We start from the raw sequence: 17,593 nt of genomic DNA, 5'->3' as shown, positions 1-17,593 counted from the left end.
GGCCACAATAACCCCCTGCAACGTTATAGGCTGGGGATGGTGTGGCTGGACAGTGCTCAGGTGGAAAGGGACCTGGGAGTGCTGGTTGACAGCTGGCTGAACATGAGCCAGCAGTGTGCCCAGGTGGCCAAGAAGGCCAATGGCATCCTGGCCTGTATCAGGGATGGTGTGGCCAGCAGGAGCAGGGAGGTCATTCTTCCCCTGTACTCGGCACTGGTGAGGCCACACCTTGAGTATTGCGTCCAGTTCTGGGCCCCTCAGTTTAGGAGGGACGTTGAGATGCTTGAGCGTGTCCAGAGAAGAGCAACGAGGCTGGTGAGGGGCTTGGAACACAAGCCATATGAAGAGCGACTAAGGGAGCTGGGGTTTTTCAGCCTGGAGAAAAGGAGACTCAGAGGTGACCTTATCACTCTCTTCAACTTCCTGAAGGGTGGCTGTGGTGAGCTGGGCGTCGGTCTCTTTCTCCGGGCAACAACAGACAGAACAAGAGGACACAGTCTCAAACTGCGCCAAGGGAGATACAGGCTAGAATTAAGGAGGAAGTTTTTCACAGAAAGAGTGATCAAATACTGGAATCATCTACCCAGGGAGGTGGTAGAGTCACCATCCCATGATGTGTTTAAAAAAAGACTGGATCTGGCACTTGGTTCCATGATCTAGTTGAGGTGTTAGAAGATGGGTTGGACTTGATGATCTTAAAGGTCTCTTCCAACCTAGAAATTCTGTGATTCTGTAATAGCACAATAGATATTGCTACAGTACAATTAAATAATACCAGGTTTGAACAACGTGACTTTTTTTTCTTCTTTCAGTGCTGTGTCAAAGCAAAATTCCTATAATACCCACACTATCTAACAGCATCAGCAGGATCACTAACTGCTTCAGTGAGAAGGAGTTTCCATATTATGAAATTTTAAGAAAACAGGAAAAATAAATACCACAGCTTTTTTTTCAAAGCAATACATGTGCTACAGAACAGATAACTTTACAAAACAGATTATTAGTTTTACAAAAATATATGCTGGATTCCTTTTCTCATTGCCTTTATGGTTCTTTCCTAAGGATCATTCACATAATAAAGTCAGTAGGAGGTGAAGGTGCTATGTTGTTTCTTCAGTGTCATGCACGCTGATGGAGAACTCCCTGCCAATAGAAACTGTGCATCCCAAAACAGTGTTCTCATCCATGAATGCAAATAACATGAGGGAGTCCCACCTGTTAGATAACTTTTTTTTTCTGTTTCATATTCTCTTTCAGTGAGAAACAGAAGCAGGCATGTCTATATGTGGACTTAGGTTATCTGTTTCAAAATGGTGAGTTGTTCTACCTGTGAAGGTGAAGAAAGTAAAGGGGCATGCTGTCTTACCATATTCTTATCAGGCATGTAATCAGGTTCTGAAGAGCAACTAACCCACAATAGTAATGATGTAAAGCAAATAAGTACTGTAATGTCGTACTGTGTATCCTGAGCAGATTCAGATACTCAGGGTTTCTGAGTTTTGAAATTCAAAATCTGTATTTTGTTGACCTCACAAAAAAGGGTTCAGTGTTTAGCTATCGCTTCCTGAAAAATTGTAAATGTCTCCATGTTGGATTGCTTGGGGGCTTCTGAATGGCCAGCATATTTTTACAAGTTTACAGTAGCTGTAGGACAATCTATGACACACCCCATGTGTGCTAGTATAACTGAGCATGGAGACTATGCCAATGTTTTGAACAGAATGTAAGTTTTTTACTCATTTCCAAATCTGTGTCATGAACTTCAGCAAGGTACTTGAAGAAAAATGTAGTAGCCCTATAATCGTTCCATACAAAGAATTTACTTTTTCCTTAGATAAGATTTCAGAAAGAATAGCAATATGCAAAGAAACACTCCAGATGAAGATCAGACTGCAATAAATTACCGTTCACCTGATACCCAGATGTCACAGAAATTGTTTTGCAGATAGACAGAAACCTCAACATAATGGTCTCCCAAGACACATTTTACCTAAATTCAGTGGTGGACTCACTGAACATACATACACAGGCAAGACTGGTTCTGCCACCTTTCCACATACAGCCATCTCCTAGGTCCTGTAAAGCCTCAGGCTTGGCAGGTGTAATGGATCTAGTGCTACGTACAGTGGAGCCAGTTGCAGGTGCTAGGTAACCCCTTGCAGCACTTTCTGCTGCCCTTTTTCTGGGTAGCACAATGAAAAATGGCTCATCCTATAGAGGGGAAATATGCATTCCCTCTGGCTTTTTAAGCTGGGACTCCCTGAAAGTTGGGTGCCAATGGGTTTCACTTGGTGTGCTTATATTCAGTGATTTTCTTCTGCTCTGTTTTTCTTCTCTTGTTCTTCTCATCCTCACCCCTCACTTACTTCGTCTGTATTTGCACCTTTTCTTTGAAGGATTTTCTGTGTGTTACCAAGCTTATAAAAAGCCTTATGTGTTACCTGGGAGAATAGTAACAAGGAATTAGGGCATGTGAGAATTGTCCTGTGGCCTTCATTGTGCTCGCAATCTCAGGGACCCAGCTGCACCTTTTGTTTGCTGTCTTGGTGGCTGCTGGGAGAGGAAATGTAGACACCATGCTATACAGCATGTGCTGTACTATGCACAGTTACAAGGATATGTTTTCCTTAAAAATTTAAATCAAAGGTATGGGATTGTACCATTTATTCCGTGATCATTCTTCACATCTGCCCAATACTGCAGAAATCTGGAGCTTAAGCAGAATGTGTCATTGAGCTGCAAGTAAAGGATTGCTCTTGTGGTAAAAATCATAGCCTAACTTAGCCACGTGGACAAGAAGGAAAAGCAAAAAGAAGAGATGGAAAAGAAATAAAACCAATTTATCGCGGATGAGAAGAAAGGTGGAGTAGTTGAAACTCCTCCAGAAAGATAAAGAGAGCAAGTAGGAAAAATGACATTTTGCTCTTCAAAAAGTACAAGCAAATTATTCCATAAATCAAAGAATAATAAAAAATTAAAATTAAAATAATAATAAAAATAAAAAATAAGAAGGAAGGAATCCTAATATATAGAAGCAGCTTTGAAGACTATAGTGTATTTTAAGGTTGTTAAAAGTAATTGTTTCTTTTAATTTCAGAAATAAGGGAGTTATCAGTAGCATTCATCTAGAGAAATTGAGATTTTTATAACACATTGTCTCTACTTTGGGCTGCTATAATCAATGTGATGTTAAAAGCAGTGGTTACCATGTGAAATGTATTTATGCTGAACCACACTTCTTTTTGTGTGTTACAATTCCCAGAAGAAATTTCCAGGTTAAACTTGGTTATTGAGATGAGGATCAAAAAGTTCTACATATGTCTATTTCCTGTACAACAGAAAGTTTATTCTGCTGAATTTCTAATCTTCTCTTGTTACTGTTACAAAATAAAATTTCTTACATTCCCATGGTATATTCAAGCAGCATATGCTAGATGCTAACTGCAGTTAAAAAGTAGCTGCATTTTACTGTAGTTTGGCATACTACATGAGTTAGTATAGATACAAGTGCACTGTCTGGTAAAGGAATTGCATGAATAAGGAATAGAGAGCAATAATGTAATTTCAAGAGATTGTTGAAACTCTATTCTCAGCTCTTGTCACTAGATAAATAATATCCTCAACAAAAAATCAAACAGAACAGGTGTAAGTATATAGATGGAACATCTTAAGGAGACCCTGCTATAATTTTGAGAGCATGTGGGAAGTTTTTGTAGTGAAATTTAAAAAGTGGAAAATAGAACCCTCAAGAATTAAAACAAGGGTGAATCTTTCTACCTGCTAGCAATCCTACTGCATATACAATTATCAGAATTCCATCTGGTCAAATATGACAGTCATATAGAATGAAAGGCAGATGGTTAGAACATGTCCTAGTCATACCTGCTGAAAGTAATGGAGCATTACACAACTTCCCATAAGCACGCAGTTCAGTCTTGCTGCAATTTAAGCAAATGTCTACCCTAAGTTTCATGAATTGTCTGAAGACATGGAAATTACCTGTATGATTAGATTCAGCTATTTACTCTAGTGCCTTCAGGATCAAAGCCTTAGAAACTAACTTCAACTCATGTAACCATTTTACAAATGGAATTTTATCTTGCTTGGGTTTATTTAAAAGTGCAGAGTAAATATTTTCAACTCATCTAATCCAGTACCTAGATGAGAAGTAGATATCATTGTGTCTTATCATTCTTTAATCAAGGTTATTTGCATAATATTGAAAATATCTTCAAGGCTGTTAAGATTCAAGATTGCTCCAAGGAATTCAAGCTGTCTGTATTCACTGGCAGGGATTACACCCTGATCAGAAATCTTAATAGTTGACTAGGGCAGCTCATTTTCTTGGAAGGTTATCTGGTTAATTTTCCATCTCTATTAACAGGAAAAATTTGGTTTTTAATCTGTTTTAATTTTCATTTAGCTTGATTTTGATGATGGAGAGTTCTGACTTGTTCTTTCATTGGATCCAGTTAGAAACTGGATCTCTTGATCTCTTTTCATTCAGGACTGAAGCATTACTGAGCTTCTATGTGAAATAACAGTTCTAGTGCTTTTTAGACACTGATCAACACATTTCCTGTAACAGTCATTTTAATTTGAAAATCACGTTGGAATGGAAAATAAAAGCTATTGCCTGTCAAAATGAAGAATTTTGTCTTTTGACCCATAATTTTTTTTCTTTTGGTAGAAATCTTATCTGTGATTTGTCTCAGAAATGGGAACTATCTGATAATTCATATAATCCAAAGATAAGAGGATGTATAAAGGTTCCTTGTGCCATGGCTCAATCACTGATTGAATTTATAATCTGATATTTTTAGGCCGGTTTTGTTGTGAAATGAGTGTGAATTGAGCAGAGTGTATTTTTGTTGTTCTGTTTCCTGGAAGTTATTAAATTAATTTAGTGATTACAGTCACACTCTTTCCTAATTATGTAGAGCAGCAATTACTGAAAGTGTTGCTGCTGGGTAGGCTTATTTTCACCAAAAGAAATCATCTGAAGTATTTATTTCACCATCTCTCTTTAGTGTTTGGTAGTGTTTATATAGTCTATTGGTTTTTTTAATGCCAGTTATGAGTCTTCTAGAACTAGTAAAGGTGGGTAAAAAGTCAGTACTGGACTAGACTGATAATCAGACCACCTAATCAGATTTTTCCAAAGACATACCTAAAGACATCCTGCTTCAGAATTATGTGTTATTACTTTGCTTATCATTAGAAAAGGAAATATATGATCTTACCTTATTTAGAAGTTGTACCAGAGTTGTGAAAATATGTTTATTTCTTGCTCTTTTTATTCTGCTATTTCTTCCTCCTTGTCTCACATGTTTCTGTTATAAACTACATCTAATTTGTGTAACATTTTTATGTCCCTTTTAGGTATTGGGATTGGCGTCCTGGTACGGGAATATGGCAGTCTGTCTAACTTGGATAAGGTCTACTTTGCGTTTCCTGGGGAATTGCTGATGAGAATGCTCAAACTCATCATTCTGCCATTAATCATATCAAGTATGATCACAGGTATGACTGAAAATGTACTTGGTTTGTGGGACTATCATTGTGGGTTAGCTTTTTTTCTAAAGGAAATAAACCCTAAAAACAACTTGATGGAACTCTATACTGAGAAATAGAGATTTCATACCTTTAGGTTAAATTATTTGTTTATATAATGAGAATGAGAAAAGATTTAGAAAGATTAGCACTATTATCTATAACATTATATAGAGCTGTGAGCTAATAACTTTGCAAATCTATAGATTCTTGTATCTCTCTCTCCCTATTTTCAGAAGTGGGTTAAGCACATTGCAAGCCCAAAACTGCAACTGCATGTTCTGAGGTAGAGTTAACTGTTATAAGCAGTCTCATTTATGCCATTTCACAAGCAATAGAGAGCTGATCTCATTGCCTTCCATGACAAAGAGGACATTCATGACCTATACTTCCTTGGTCTCAGCAAACTTCCCTTGGTACCTTGCATGAGGTGTAGCATTCACTGAACCCTTCTGCGAGTCCACTTGTACTTCCCCAAAACTGAAAACACCTTTGAACCAAGCGAGTGCTTGGGGGACTATGTGGCCAGGAAGGGAAGAGAGAAGCAAAGCTTCCATCTTCTGGGAAAAGCAAGCGAGCTGTTGGCTGGAACCCTGCCCTAAATGCTAGAATTTGCTAACAGTTCATCCAGAGAGAAAACTTTGGAAAGATTTGGTGGAGAAAGCCCAAAGCAAGGAGACAGAACTGAACATCAAATAACCTTTCCTTAGAAATAACTTTTTTCAAAAAAGGGAAAGCCAAGTAAACTTCTCTTTATTCTCTAAGTCTTTACTGAGGGTGCAAGGATTGTGACTATTTTCTTTTAGCTTCTTGCAATGAATCATGACATATTGGTCCCTTTTCATCTCCACAAAACTTCTGTTTTGACAACATATTTATGTCTAGATATTCATATCTGTAATGTAGGGTGAGAGGAACCCAGTGTTAGAATTGAAATGGAGAATGTCAAGAGCTGCAAGATCCAGAATGGAAAGCTGCCGAAGGCAGAATGAGAAATGATGTCACAAAATAGTCAAGGGTTATGTCCAAAGGAATGAAGGGAGGATAAACAATTGTTAGTGTGTAAAGGTGAGGAGAACCTTAGTCTGTCTCAGGCTATCCAGGAAAATAAATATCCAGGATATTTATTGTGTTTAAATGTAACTGCCAAGATAAGATTAAGACATTTCTTTTTTTGAACAAGGTTTTATTTGTGAGTGAAGTTGGACTCTTGTCTTCAGAAATAAATTGGATCATTAGGATAATCATGAAATTAATTATTTTTTAAATCTATCTGTCCAGCACTTACAGGGGAAACAAGATCATCCTGTTAAAAAATATTGTGCTCACTTAATGTATAATGTTCCAGTATGAGTAAACTGCATTTGTAACTACTAACACAAGCTTGGATTTTACAGATTGCAGATTACAGTCAAATACAGAAATGACTGTATAATTGGAAATGCCAAGGTCAGAATCAGAGCATCTCATGGCGAGAAAGAGATGCTCTGATTCTGACCTTGGCATATCCAATTTCCTTGGCAAGTAAGGGCATATTTTTCCTACACTTCTATATTAGAATTTTAGGCAAGGGAAAGGAAGCAAGATACAAAAAACCAGAAGCTACTTCAGTAGAGTATGTAGGGCTTTGCAAATGAACCACAAATGTCGGTGCGTGATGCTATTTACCCATATCCGTCCTCAGGATGTTGATGAGATATTCCCTCTTTTAAAATAGGTATGTTAACCTTCCAAGCATCAGAAATACACATTTGAATTGAACAAGTAAACCTGTGAATGATTATGAAGCATACTAGTAATTTTTCTTCTTTTACACAGAATCATATAGAGGTTGGAGGGGATCCCTTGAAACTATCTAATCCAATGCCCATGCAAGATGTCATGGTTTGATGCTGGCTAAACACCAGACAGCCACAAAAGTCATTCACTCACCTTCTTCTATTGTAGTTGGGCAGAGGAGAGGGAAAAAAAATTGGGAAAAAAATTAACAAAGGGCTCATGAGTTGACATAAGGACTGGGAGAAAAATACTCTAAGGGCAAACCAGGTTCAAATTTAAAGGTATAAGATAAATTTATTATTAACAGAATCAGAGGAGGATAAGGAAAAGTAAAATAAACCTTTAAAACACCTTTTCCCCTGCCAGCCCCTCCTTCTTTCCCACTGACAGTAGAAGAAGACAGGGCATGGGGGTTCTGGTCAGTTCATCAGCTGAGATTTTGTGTTCGCTCAGGGAGAGGAATCTTTTCTCTGCCTTGCCATGGGGTCCCTCCCACGGGCAGACAGTCTTCCCAAACCTGCTGTGGCATGGGTCACTTGTCCAGGGTCCACAGGCTGCAGTCCTCTAAGGACGGGCTGCTCTGGTTTGGAAGTAAGGGCCTCTCTCTCTGTCTCTGGAAGCAGGGGCCCTCCCTTTCTATTTGGGTCTCCCATGGATCACAGGCCCCTCCAGCATCCACCCACTCGAGTGTGAGCAGTTCTTCCATGGGCTGCGAGTGGATCTCTGCATCCCCCATGGACTTCATGCATTACAGGGGGACAATTTGCTTCACCACAGTCCTCATCTCACGTCGGACACTTGGAGCACCTCCTTCCCCTCAAAGCATCACTGACCTTGATGCCACCATGTTGTTTTCTCTCACACATCCTCATTTCCTCCTCTTCTCTGACTAGAAGAAAAATTGCTCTGTGTAGGTACCATTGTCAACAAGTTCTACCAATTCAGAGATTCCTGCAGGATCTCACAGTGCTGAGAGGTTTCGCATTGGGAAGTCCCTCGTTGTGTTTCTGCTGCCAGCCAGGCGACCCCGCCACCATGGCAGGGGCGGTGACGGCTGCTGTGGCACTGGCACTATTTAACATCTCCCTTCATGCGGGGTCTGGGAAGGGAAAGCCACCCCCACCTCTGTCCTTCTGCCCACGGCGTGGCTGACTAGGGGCGGCCAGGCAGGCAAGGCCCACTGTGGGCCGCATTGAGATGGCAGCAGCTACGGCTCATTGCCACCACTGGAAAAAACTGTGCACGTGCTGTTTTGCTTTTCTTCTTAAATATGTCATCGCAGAGGTGTTACCAAGCTCTCTAATTGTGCCAGCAGCATGTCCATCTTCAGAGCCATCAGACATTGCCTCTGTCAGGCGTGGTGGAAGCTTCTAGCAGCTTCTCACAGAAGCCACTTCTGTGGCCATCTACCGTTACCTAAAAATCTAGGCTGTGTGAAATCAACACACAGAGTCAGCTAAAGCAGAGTCTTCATATTCAGATTAAATCTCATGGGATTTTAAATTTTTGACTATTGTCCCGTGTCTTGTTTCTGGGCACTACTGCTAAGAGCCTGGCTCTGTACTCATTCCCACACATCAGCAATTTATACACGTGACTAAGGTCACTCTGAGCATTCTCCTCTCCAGACTGAACAGTCCCTGCTCTCTCAGCTGTCCTCATGTGAGAGATGCTGCAAAACCCTCATCAAAGTTGTGGCCCTTTGCTAGACTAAGGCCAGTAAGTCCCTTTCTTCTACTGGGGAATCCAGAAATAGACCCAGTACTCCAGGTGTGGCCTCACAGATGTGTTTAGAGAGATCACCTCCCTCCACATGCTGACAGTCCTTGTCACAGTGTTGCCCAGGAGTCTTTTGGCCAGCTTTGCTGTGAGATCTTACTGTCTCATGGTCAGCTTGTTGTCTGCCAGGACTCCCACGTCCTTCTCTGCAGAGCTGTTCTAGCCAGTCAGCCTCCAGCATGCACTGGTTCTCTGCAATATTCCTGCCCAAATGTAGAGCTCTGCATTTTTTCCTTTTTTCTGAGATTTCCCTCAGACAAATTCGCCAGCCCATGCAGGTACCTTTGAATGACCATATAGCCATCTCATACATCAGCCACTGCTCCCAATTTTGTCTTGGTGATTCATGCACAAAACTGTTACCTGTAAGCAAAATCTAGTATTTTGACGTGACATAAATTTACAAAAGGCATCAAAACTTCCTAGATGCCTTTGGACTCAGCATCATAGTCTAGTTAGAGTTATGTACCAAATGAGCCATTGTAATTGTCTCTGGTGCACACACTAAACCTTTAGTAAAGGCACAATAACACGACAATGTTTTTCTCTCCTGATGAGCTAATTGCATCCCCTTAACTTGTAAACTAAAAAGACATTCATTCTGGACCAGCTGAAGTGTTGTTGCTACTTTAACTGCAGTAGCTTTGAATATATTGTGGCACCAAGTGCCACTGAGGATGTGAACACATACACAGGTCCAAGAGCTGTGATCATCAGATACAGGCCCTATAGGCATCTGCATAATACCTGTATTCCAAGGAGGTGGATATCCTCAGAACATGTCTGGTCCCATCAAAGACAGCCAGCCAGCATGCAGATTATGGTGCTTTCCTTGCATATCCTACATTTATCAAGAATGATGAGGTTTCTTTGGTGGAAAATGCTTTTGGGTCTCATTCTAGAAAAGGCACCATCAAATGCAGAAATATGTGGCCTTGTCACTAGCAGTAAGGCAAACAGTGAGCTGTCTTGTTTACAGTCATAGCTAAAGATAAATCCTGGATCTTCCATAAATTTTTCATTCTCCTCTTTGTTTGCTTCTTAATTTTTGAAAGTGTGGATTTTGCTTTTAATCTGAAAATGCAAAATTTCAAAGAGGTCATGTGGTCTAACTTGACTTTAGTAGTAAGGCTTTTGACACTCTCCCATAACATCCCCACAGATCAACTGAAAACTGGTTAAAGAATTGCACAGTGAGGCAAATTGAAACCTGTCTGAATGGGCAGACCCAGAAGCTTGCAATCACCAGCACAAGTCTGGTTGGAGACAAGTCAGTAGTGATGTACCCCAGGATTCAATACTGGGGCCAGTCCCGGTTAACATTTTATCAATGACTGATGATGGAGCTGAGTGCTTCTTCAGCAAGTTCACAGGCTTGTTCAGAGTGCAGAAGAGAAGGTGACAGGGAGACCTTGTTTCAGCTTTCCAACACATGATGTAGTCTACAGGAGAGCTGGAAGGGGTCTTTTTACATGGGCATCCAGTCCTGAGACAAGGGTCAATGGCTTTAAACTGAAAACAAGTAGGTTTAGATTAAATAGTGAAAAGAAATTCTTTACTCTGAGGTTTGTGAGGCACTTTTCAGGAACAGATTAACCCATGGAAGTTGTGTTTGCCCCATCCCCAGAATTGTCCAAAGTCATGTTGGATGGAGCTCTGAACAACCTGTCTAGTGAAAAGTGTCCCTGCCCTTGGCAGATGTGTTGGAACTAGAGGATCTTTAAGGTCCCTTCCAACCCAAAACCGTTCTATGATTCTATGATACAAAATACATCACCAAGACATTTTTGAAATGCAGTCTGTGGTTTTCTTTTTTAGGATTATAATGTCTTAAAAGGTAATGTCACATCCTGAAAAGAATCAGCTTATGCTTTAGAGATGGAGAGCTGTGGACAAATGCATGTCCCATGACCAGATCCCAATGCATTTGTGCATAATGATGTAAATCAAGCCGCAGCAAAGAGAGTGTAGGTTGGAATCGCTCCTTGAGATTTCAGGATTTTCTGCAAAATTTGAAGTATTAATTATGTGAATTTGTTGGAATAAATTCCATCTTAGTAAAAAAACCCCTCACTGATTTCCTCAGTTAAATTAGGAACATGCTTCTTCCTTCTCCTTGGAGCTTTAATTAGAGCAGAAAAACCCTTACCTCCATTTTCAGATTCAAAAGGTAAAATTCTCCCTCAGAAGAGATGGGAGGCTTTGTAAAATGTGCTTTTCATTCACAAACTCAGCTCCTTTGAGTGTAAGAGATGAACATCATTGTTTACGTACTTATTTAGTGTACAAGTTGCAATTTATGGATTTTTTCCACTAACCTGCCTAGAAGCATAACTGTAGCCTAGTAGAAAACTGGCATAAGCACTAAGCATGTATTTGTTTTGAAAATCTTGGTTAATAGAACCTTGCTTTGGGGGTGGAATGGTCTGAGTAGTACTCCAACTCAGAGCCAAATTTTAATTTTTCTCTTCTTCTCATAATAATTTTAATGGATTCAAATGTAAACTTATTTATTCTCACCCAAAAGTCTACCCCTGATAATTTGGTTCAATATATAGAGCTCTTTTGTCTACTCATGAGATTTCTATGCTTCAAATTAGTTAATAGCATACTAATGCATCATTCATGTCAAGAAATTATTTGTATTTTCTGTCTTCTGCTGTAGTGACATGGGAAAATTGAAAATTAAAATCAAAAGCCTAGAGCGTTTCTCAAGATCATTGCTCTGATGTCAGAACTACAGTTGTACTGAGTGTAATACTCCACACCCCAAATCCACTTTTTTTGAAGTAATTCTCTAAAAGAAGAAATATTAGACAAATACAAAAATATGTGAATTTTAGGTATCCTGTAGGGAGAAAGAATTGAGAGAAATCTCTTATGTGCTTCATGGGAATTTTGACACTTAAATCTAATCATTTTGGGAGTACTTATGACATATAAAGTATCTTTGAAAGTCTTAGAAATTCACAACTCTAATTTCATTCCAAGAACGAAAATTCCCTGGAGTTGTGCAGTGTATTTCATTAAGGGTGGTATTTAGGTATTTCACTAAACAGATTAGTCCTCTTTAATCACTTTAGCTTTCTTTTTCATGAAGTGAGATTCACACAGTATGCAACAGCAGGAAATGTTTGTAAATCTGTTTTCTACCGGGATCCCAGTAGAACTTAGGTTGGAGACAACTGTCAAGTTTCCTGAACAGTTGTTCCCTTCTACTTGGGTACAAGCTGAGGAAACTTACATACCTAGTCTGAAGTTTTATCAGTCCACATAAAGTGTCTGGCCTTACTTCCTGCACCTAAGTTCCGTGTTAGTAGCTAGTGTCAGGAGATCTGGATCTTAACACAACATCCCCAGACATCCAGATACTATGAGAATACCATGGGTCTGCTTCCCATCTCTTTTCAATTGGTCCTTCTCAGATGGGGTTATATCATGCTGCCTGCCACATTGATTTTCAAACTGTAAGCCATGGATCTTGATGTGGAGATCTTTCTTCAGGGCTAGAATGTGTTCTGTCAAAAAAATTCACATCACATATGTGATAAATGACCTTTTCTTTGATGATGTTTCCAGAGTTACCCATAAATACCAGAAATTTTAGCTTTGTGTTAAAAGATGTGACACATAGCACAGCAGGTCCATGTCTCAGATCTCAATATTAGTGACATGATTTTATCAGCTGTTCAACATCTGTTTCAAGTTCTGCAATAATCTGTGCCTCATTTCTTATCTTTCCTCCCTGACAAAATATTAATAAAGCTTTTTCTTATGTTTCTGACCTCCCCTGCACTTTCAGCCTTCACAGACAACTTCAAAGAGACTAGAACAGATGCATGGGAGTTTCCTGCATTGTGAATTTCTGCAGCCTCAGCTATGGGGAGCACCAAAATTTCTTAAAGCCATTGATGAGACATTTGCAGGTACACATGGCATACTTCAGGAACAGTGGGGAAAAAAGACAGTCTCAATTACGTCTCAGGGCAGCTGTAAGTGAGTTATAAATACAATGTCTCCTGAGCTGTGGGTCTGGCAAACTGTAAAGCTTCCATGGCTGTAGAAGTAAACTCTTGCTTTACTCCAGGGTCTGCTCTCCAGGGACTCCAGGTCTACTGCAGTCTGAAGCATCATGCCAGTTCCATTTTTCCCAATACTAAATATACACTCTTACTTACACTTGCTACTAATAGTACAAAGGCAATGATTTCACCACAAATCTGCCTCAGCAGTTTCTATTTCTACAAGTCCAAGAAGCGCAGCTATTGGGAGATGCTCCATTACTTACATCCTTAGGCATCCTTAACAGGCCCTGTGCATCACCAGCACAGTCCTTGGGAAATCACTGGTCTAGCTTAACATACTCAGGGACTGTCTTCTGAAGTACCTGCATGTTCTTTGTATGCTTTGCTGTTTCTTAAGCCAAAAGAGCTTCCAAGAAAATCAGATCCATTATCTAGTGTTTGTAAATTAGTTAACTGGGCTCAGACAGGAGACTCACCTCTTCCCTCTGTATCATTAATTGTGTGAAGGTCAGAAAACATTACAGTACTGTTAATGAGTTCTGCCTTCAGCTGTATTGAGGGATGTTGGAAGTTCTGTCCCTGCTGTCCATGTGCAGTCATTGAAGCAGGCAGGATGGCAGTCATGAGTTATTAATGGACAAGACTTTGTGCCCCTCTTCTTCAGATTACTTCTGTCATAGTCATCTACTCCTTTCCCATCAATATCAGTTGACCTTATACAACTGAGACAGCCCCTACATTATTTAAAGTTTTAAATTAAAGTAATAAAACTTTGAAGTGCACTTCTAGTTCATGGAGCACGATTACCACCAGCTCTCAAGGGCAAACAGCTCAAACAGAACACCCATTTTGTGGTACCAGCTGTCACTGCCTCCTGTCCTAGCCATATCACTGTGGGCATTGCTAGTAGTACCACTGTGGGTGGGTCTAAAGTCAGTTGGTGTCTTCTGCTGTTCTCTTGTGGAGCTCAAGACATATACAACTGTTCCACTAGATAAACCAGATTTCATTCACCTTTTTCACTCCATTTCCCTATGAGCAGATATCACAATTGATTAAAAATGCAGTGTCATGTTAAAGGGCTTTTTTAATAGCTTGGAAGTTAAACCTTGTCCACGTATACATTTTGCCACCAATAATTTTGAGGGAATTCAAGTACTTTCAATACTACAGTTTTCTGTACACACTCCATACATGTATCACCAGCAACAGTGCAGGGGCTATATTTCTACTGCATCCTTGAACTGAATCTGATTTCTGTAATGAATCTTGTTAGTCTGTCCACGTGTCTATCTTGGCAGATAGGTGTGTCATCTTCCTTCCTTTCAAGTTCTTCTTATATTCCAACCAAGGAACATCATCTCTCCTGAAAAGGCATTAACTTCAGATTATATAACCTCTAAGAGCTTTCTAGAGAAAAAACTAAAATGTTCCTAGAAGTGATGAATAGAAGGCAATACTAATACCCTCTTTCTCCACATATCTCCAATAAGCTCTGTAGGGAAAGATCATAATACAATGATTGCGCCAGCTGCCACGAAGACAGCACAACAGTCCCTTAGGGTCAGAAATTCCCTCTGTTTTATAATTATTTTAACCCTTTCATTGCTATAAACTGTTCATCTGCCATTCCACCCTATCTGGCATTTAGAAAGGTTCATTACAGTTACTTTTTCAACCTCATCCTAAATGATCCAAGACATCTCTCAGTATTTGGGCTGTTATAACTATTGTTATATTCCACATTTTGGTCTCTTTGTTGGGTTTTTTTTTTCAAATAATCTTTTGTCAATGCCTCTCCAAAGTTAAGAGACCAATATTTGACATATTAATCCAAGTCTCATTAGATCATGTAATTAGAAATTGAGAATTTTCTGACTTGAATTTTTTGGTGATATTTAAATAGCAAGAACAAATGCCTAGGCATTACCTGCATGCATCTATCTCTCTTTCCCACTCTCTCCCTAACACTGCCCCCCGTCATGTGCTAGTTTTTTTCATGTCATTTGTAAGACATTCTTTTGTTGCACTGACACAACTTACTAGTGGGATTACAATCACTTGTTCTAAAGAAGAGCAATAATGAAATTTTGCCATAGCTTTTTCATTACCTGATCTCCTCAGCCAACATCTGACTTCGAACTGTCCTCCTAATGAGACTTAGCTAAAGAGGTCATTCAGTTAGCTGGGGAAAGACTAGTTGCAAAAGATCCTTCCCAGCCCCATGACACAGTAAACATGAGATAAAAATAAAATTATGAGATGCATATCAAGTGAAAGATGTTTGAGAATGATCTAGAGGCAATAGTAATCTGAGTCCTTTGTCTCAGATGAGCAGTGGACAGTACATCGTGCTGTCTGAAGTCCTGTGTGTGGGTGGTATTTCAGTAGACAGTTGTTAATTACTTACTCAGTCCCGATAGTCTTGTTCAAACACAAGTAACGTAGTATTACATTTCCCAGAGAATTCCACAGAGCATCAGGAAAAAAAAAAGGAAAATATCCACCATTCAGCTTTTGGAAGAAGCAACAGAAATTGCTGTTAAACTAGTCTGGAAACTGAAGTTTCAGGGAGAATATGAAGAAAATGACATTTCAGGAGATTATTGACAGTCCGAGCAAACTTGACAGTCAGGGCTTAACTACAACATCATGCAAATAAAAGGGCAAAATGGGAGAGAAAGGGCTCAGAGTCTGGAATGGGAAGAGGGAAAAATCATAGATGACTCGAAAATGTTTTCAGTAAAGCATAGGCTCTGAATTCACCACCGTGATTCCCTCACTGCACTTATTTTCCAAATTGTATACAGAAGGATTTTCCCTTCAAAAAGTGAGAAGAGACCAAGGACAAAAGGAAATATTCGGCCAAGAACAAAAGGACAGAGGACAACTGGCTTTGGAAGCTTGCTATATATACACTGCTTGTGCAAGCAATAATCTTGCTCAACACTGGAGCTAGAATTTGGTGTTCACTCCTCAGATAAAAAGCATGTTGGTCTTCTGAAGGTAAAGGCCAATACTGTTTTAGCATTGGCAGTGTTTCCCATTGCAAGTAGAAGATGGCAACTAATTCAGAACTTTCACTTGCATCTAAGAAAGATTGCTTTTATGGCCTGACCACTCGCCTTGTGATGACCAGTGAATTAAATGAGAGCTCTCAGAAGAGAGTGTCAGCACTCTTTTGGGTTTTTCTCCTTAGTACTTTTAAAGAATAAATATTACCTTTTTGAAACAACACATAACATAGTTCACCCCAGCAATAAAGTAAAATTACTTCTTTTATATAAGACATTGTGATCCCCTTAGAAGGATTGCCTATTGAAAGTCTCTGTATGTGTTTTAAGAGTCGCCTATGGTTTTCTATTTTTTTATGTCTTATGCAACATTCTGTAAAAACTTTTTGCTCTCCTGGATGCTCACCATCATTTAATTTAATTTAATTTAATTACATATAATTTAATTACATATAATTTCTATGATGTAGTGACTGCATATTGCAGCCAGAAAAGCCAAAAGGGACACGAAGAAATAAAGTGTGAACACCTGGGAGAAGTTGAGAACCATTTTGTGATTTATTTAGTGACCTCAGAAGTTCTTCAATTAGTCAGTAAGGCTGCTGGCAGTTTGGAGCAGTTTCAGAACTGTGTTTTGCCATTGAATCAGCATCGTGGTAATAGCTGAGAAGGTCTAAAAGCCATACAGTTCTATTCTTCAGGAACTTTTGTTGTTATATTTCTGTTACAATTAGGGATTAGATAGGGAATTAGATATCAGAACCCTGAGAGAATTGTGTGCAGTTGATATGCACCATACTTGAGTTGATTTTCATCAGAATTTAATTAGCTTCTAAAACTAATAGAGAAATATACCAGGTGGCTGTCAGTAGTGTGAACTTGGAAGGACCTTGAGCCAGACTCTTCCTTGAGGCCGTGGGTCACTTAAGGAGAACAACTGTCAGTGCTAGAAGCTGGCTAAGTGGCATCAAGAAAACTCACATCTTGATCCTCAAGTGTGGCTGTGCTGCAAAAGGAGTTAAACAGCCTAGCCTTTTATGGATTATACATAATGATCAATGTGTTGTGCAGATAAAGTGATGATCCTGTCAGCTTCCACCAATCTTTGGAAGTTTGAGAACAGCTAAGAAGTGCTGCAAGAGATGGACTTGATGATGGCACTGAAATTTGTAGAGCAGCAATAAAAAATGCCAGGGGGTCTAGGTATGTTTATTTCTGTTGAACAGAGTCAACCACTGCACCAAATTTATGATTTAATCTCTCACGATGTACTGAAAAAAAGCGCCTGGAAGCATAAATCTGTGTGTACAGTTGCATGTATTCCAATCTGTAGAATGGTATGAGAAGTTCTAAGGATCTAGGTGTTATCCCATAGGGAACTATGAAGATGATATCTAGCAAGTCAGAAGACCCCTGTGATTGTTTCCAGTACTTCACAGAACT

General features: G+C 39.5%; 1 protein-coding gene across 1 annotated transcript in view; it reads left to right on the top strand.

Moving 5' to 3' along the window:
- Positions 1 to 17,593, top strand: part of SLC1A1 (solute carrier family 1 member 1) — a 52,043-nt gene that overhangs the window by 10,230 nt on the left and 24,220 nt on the right. Inside the window, 1 exon segment of the mRNA XM_030968413.1 lies at positions 5,383 to 5,523. Within this exon segment, the coding sequence (XP_030824273.1) occupies positions 5,383 to 5,523 (141 nt within the window).

The sequence above is a fragment of the Camarhynchus parvulus genome, chromosome Z (genome assembly GCF_901933205.1).
Source record: "Camarhynchus parvulus chromosome Z, STF_HiC, whole genome shotgun sequence".
NCBI lineage: Eukaryota > Metazoa > Chordata > Aves > Passeriformes > Thraupidae > Camarhynchus > Camarhynchus parvulus.
This window is presented reverse-complemented; position numbering and strand designations above follow the sequence as displayed.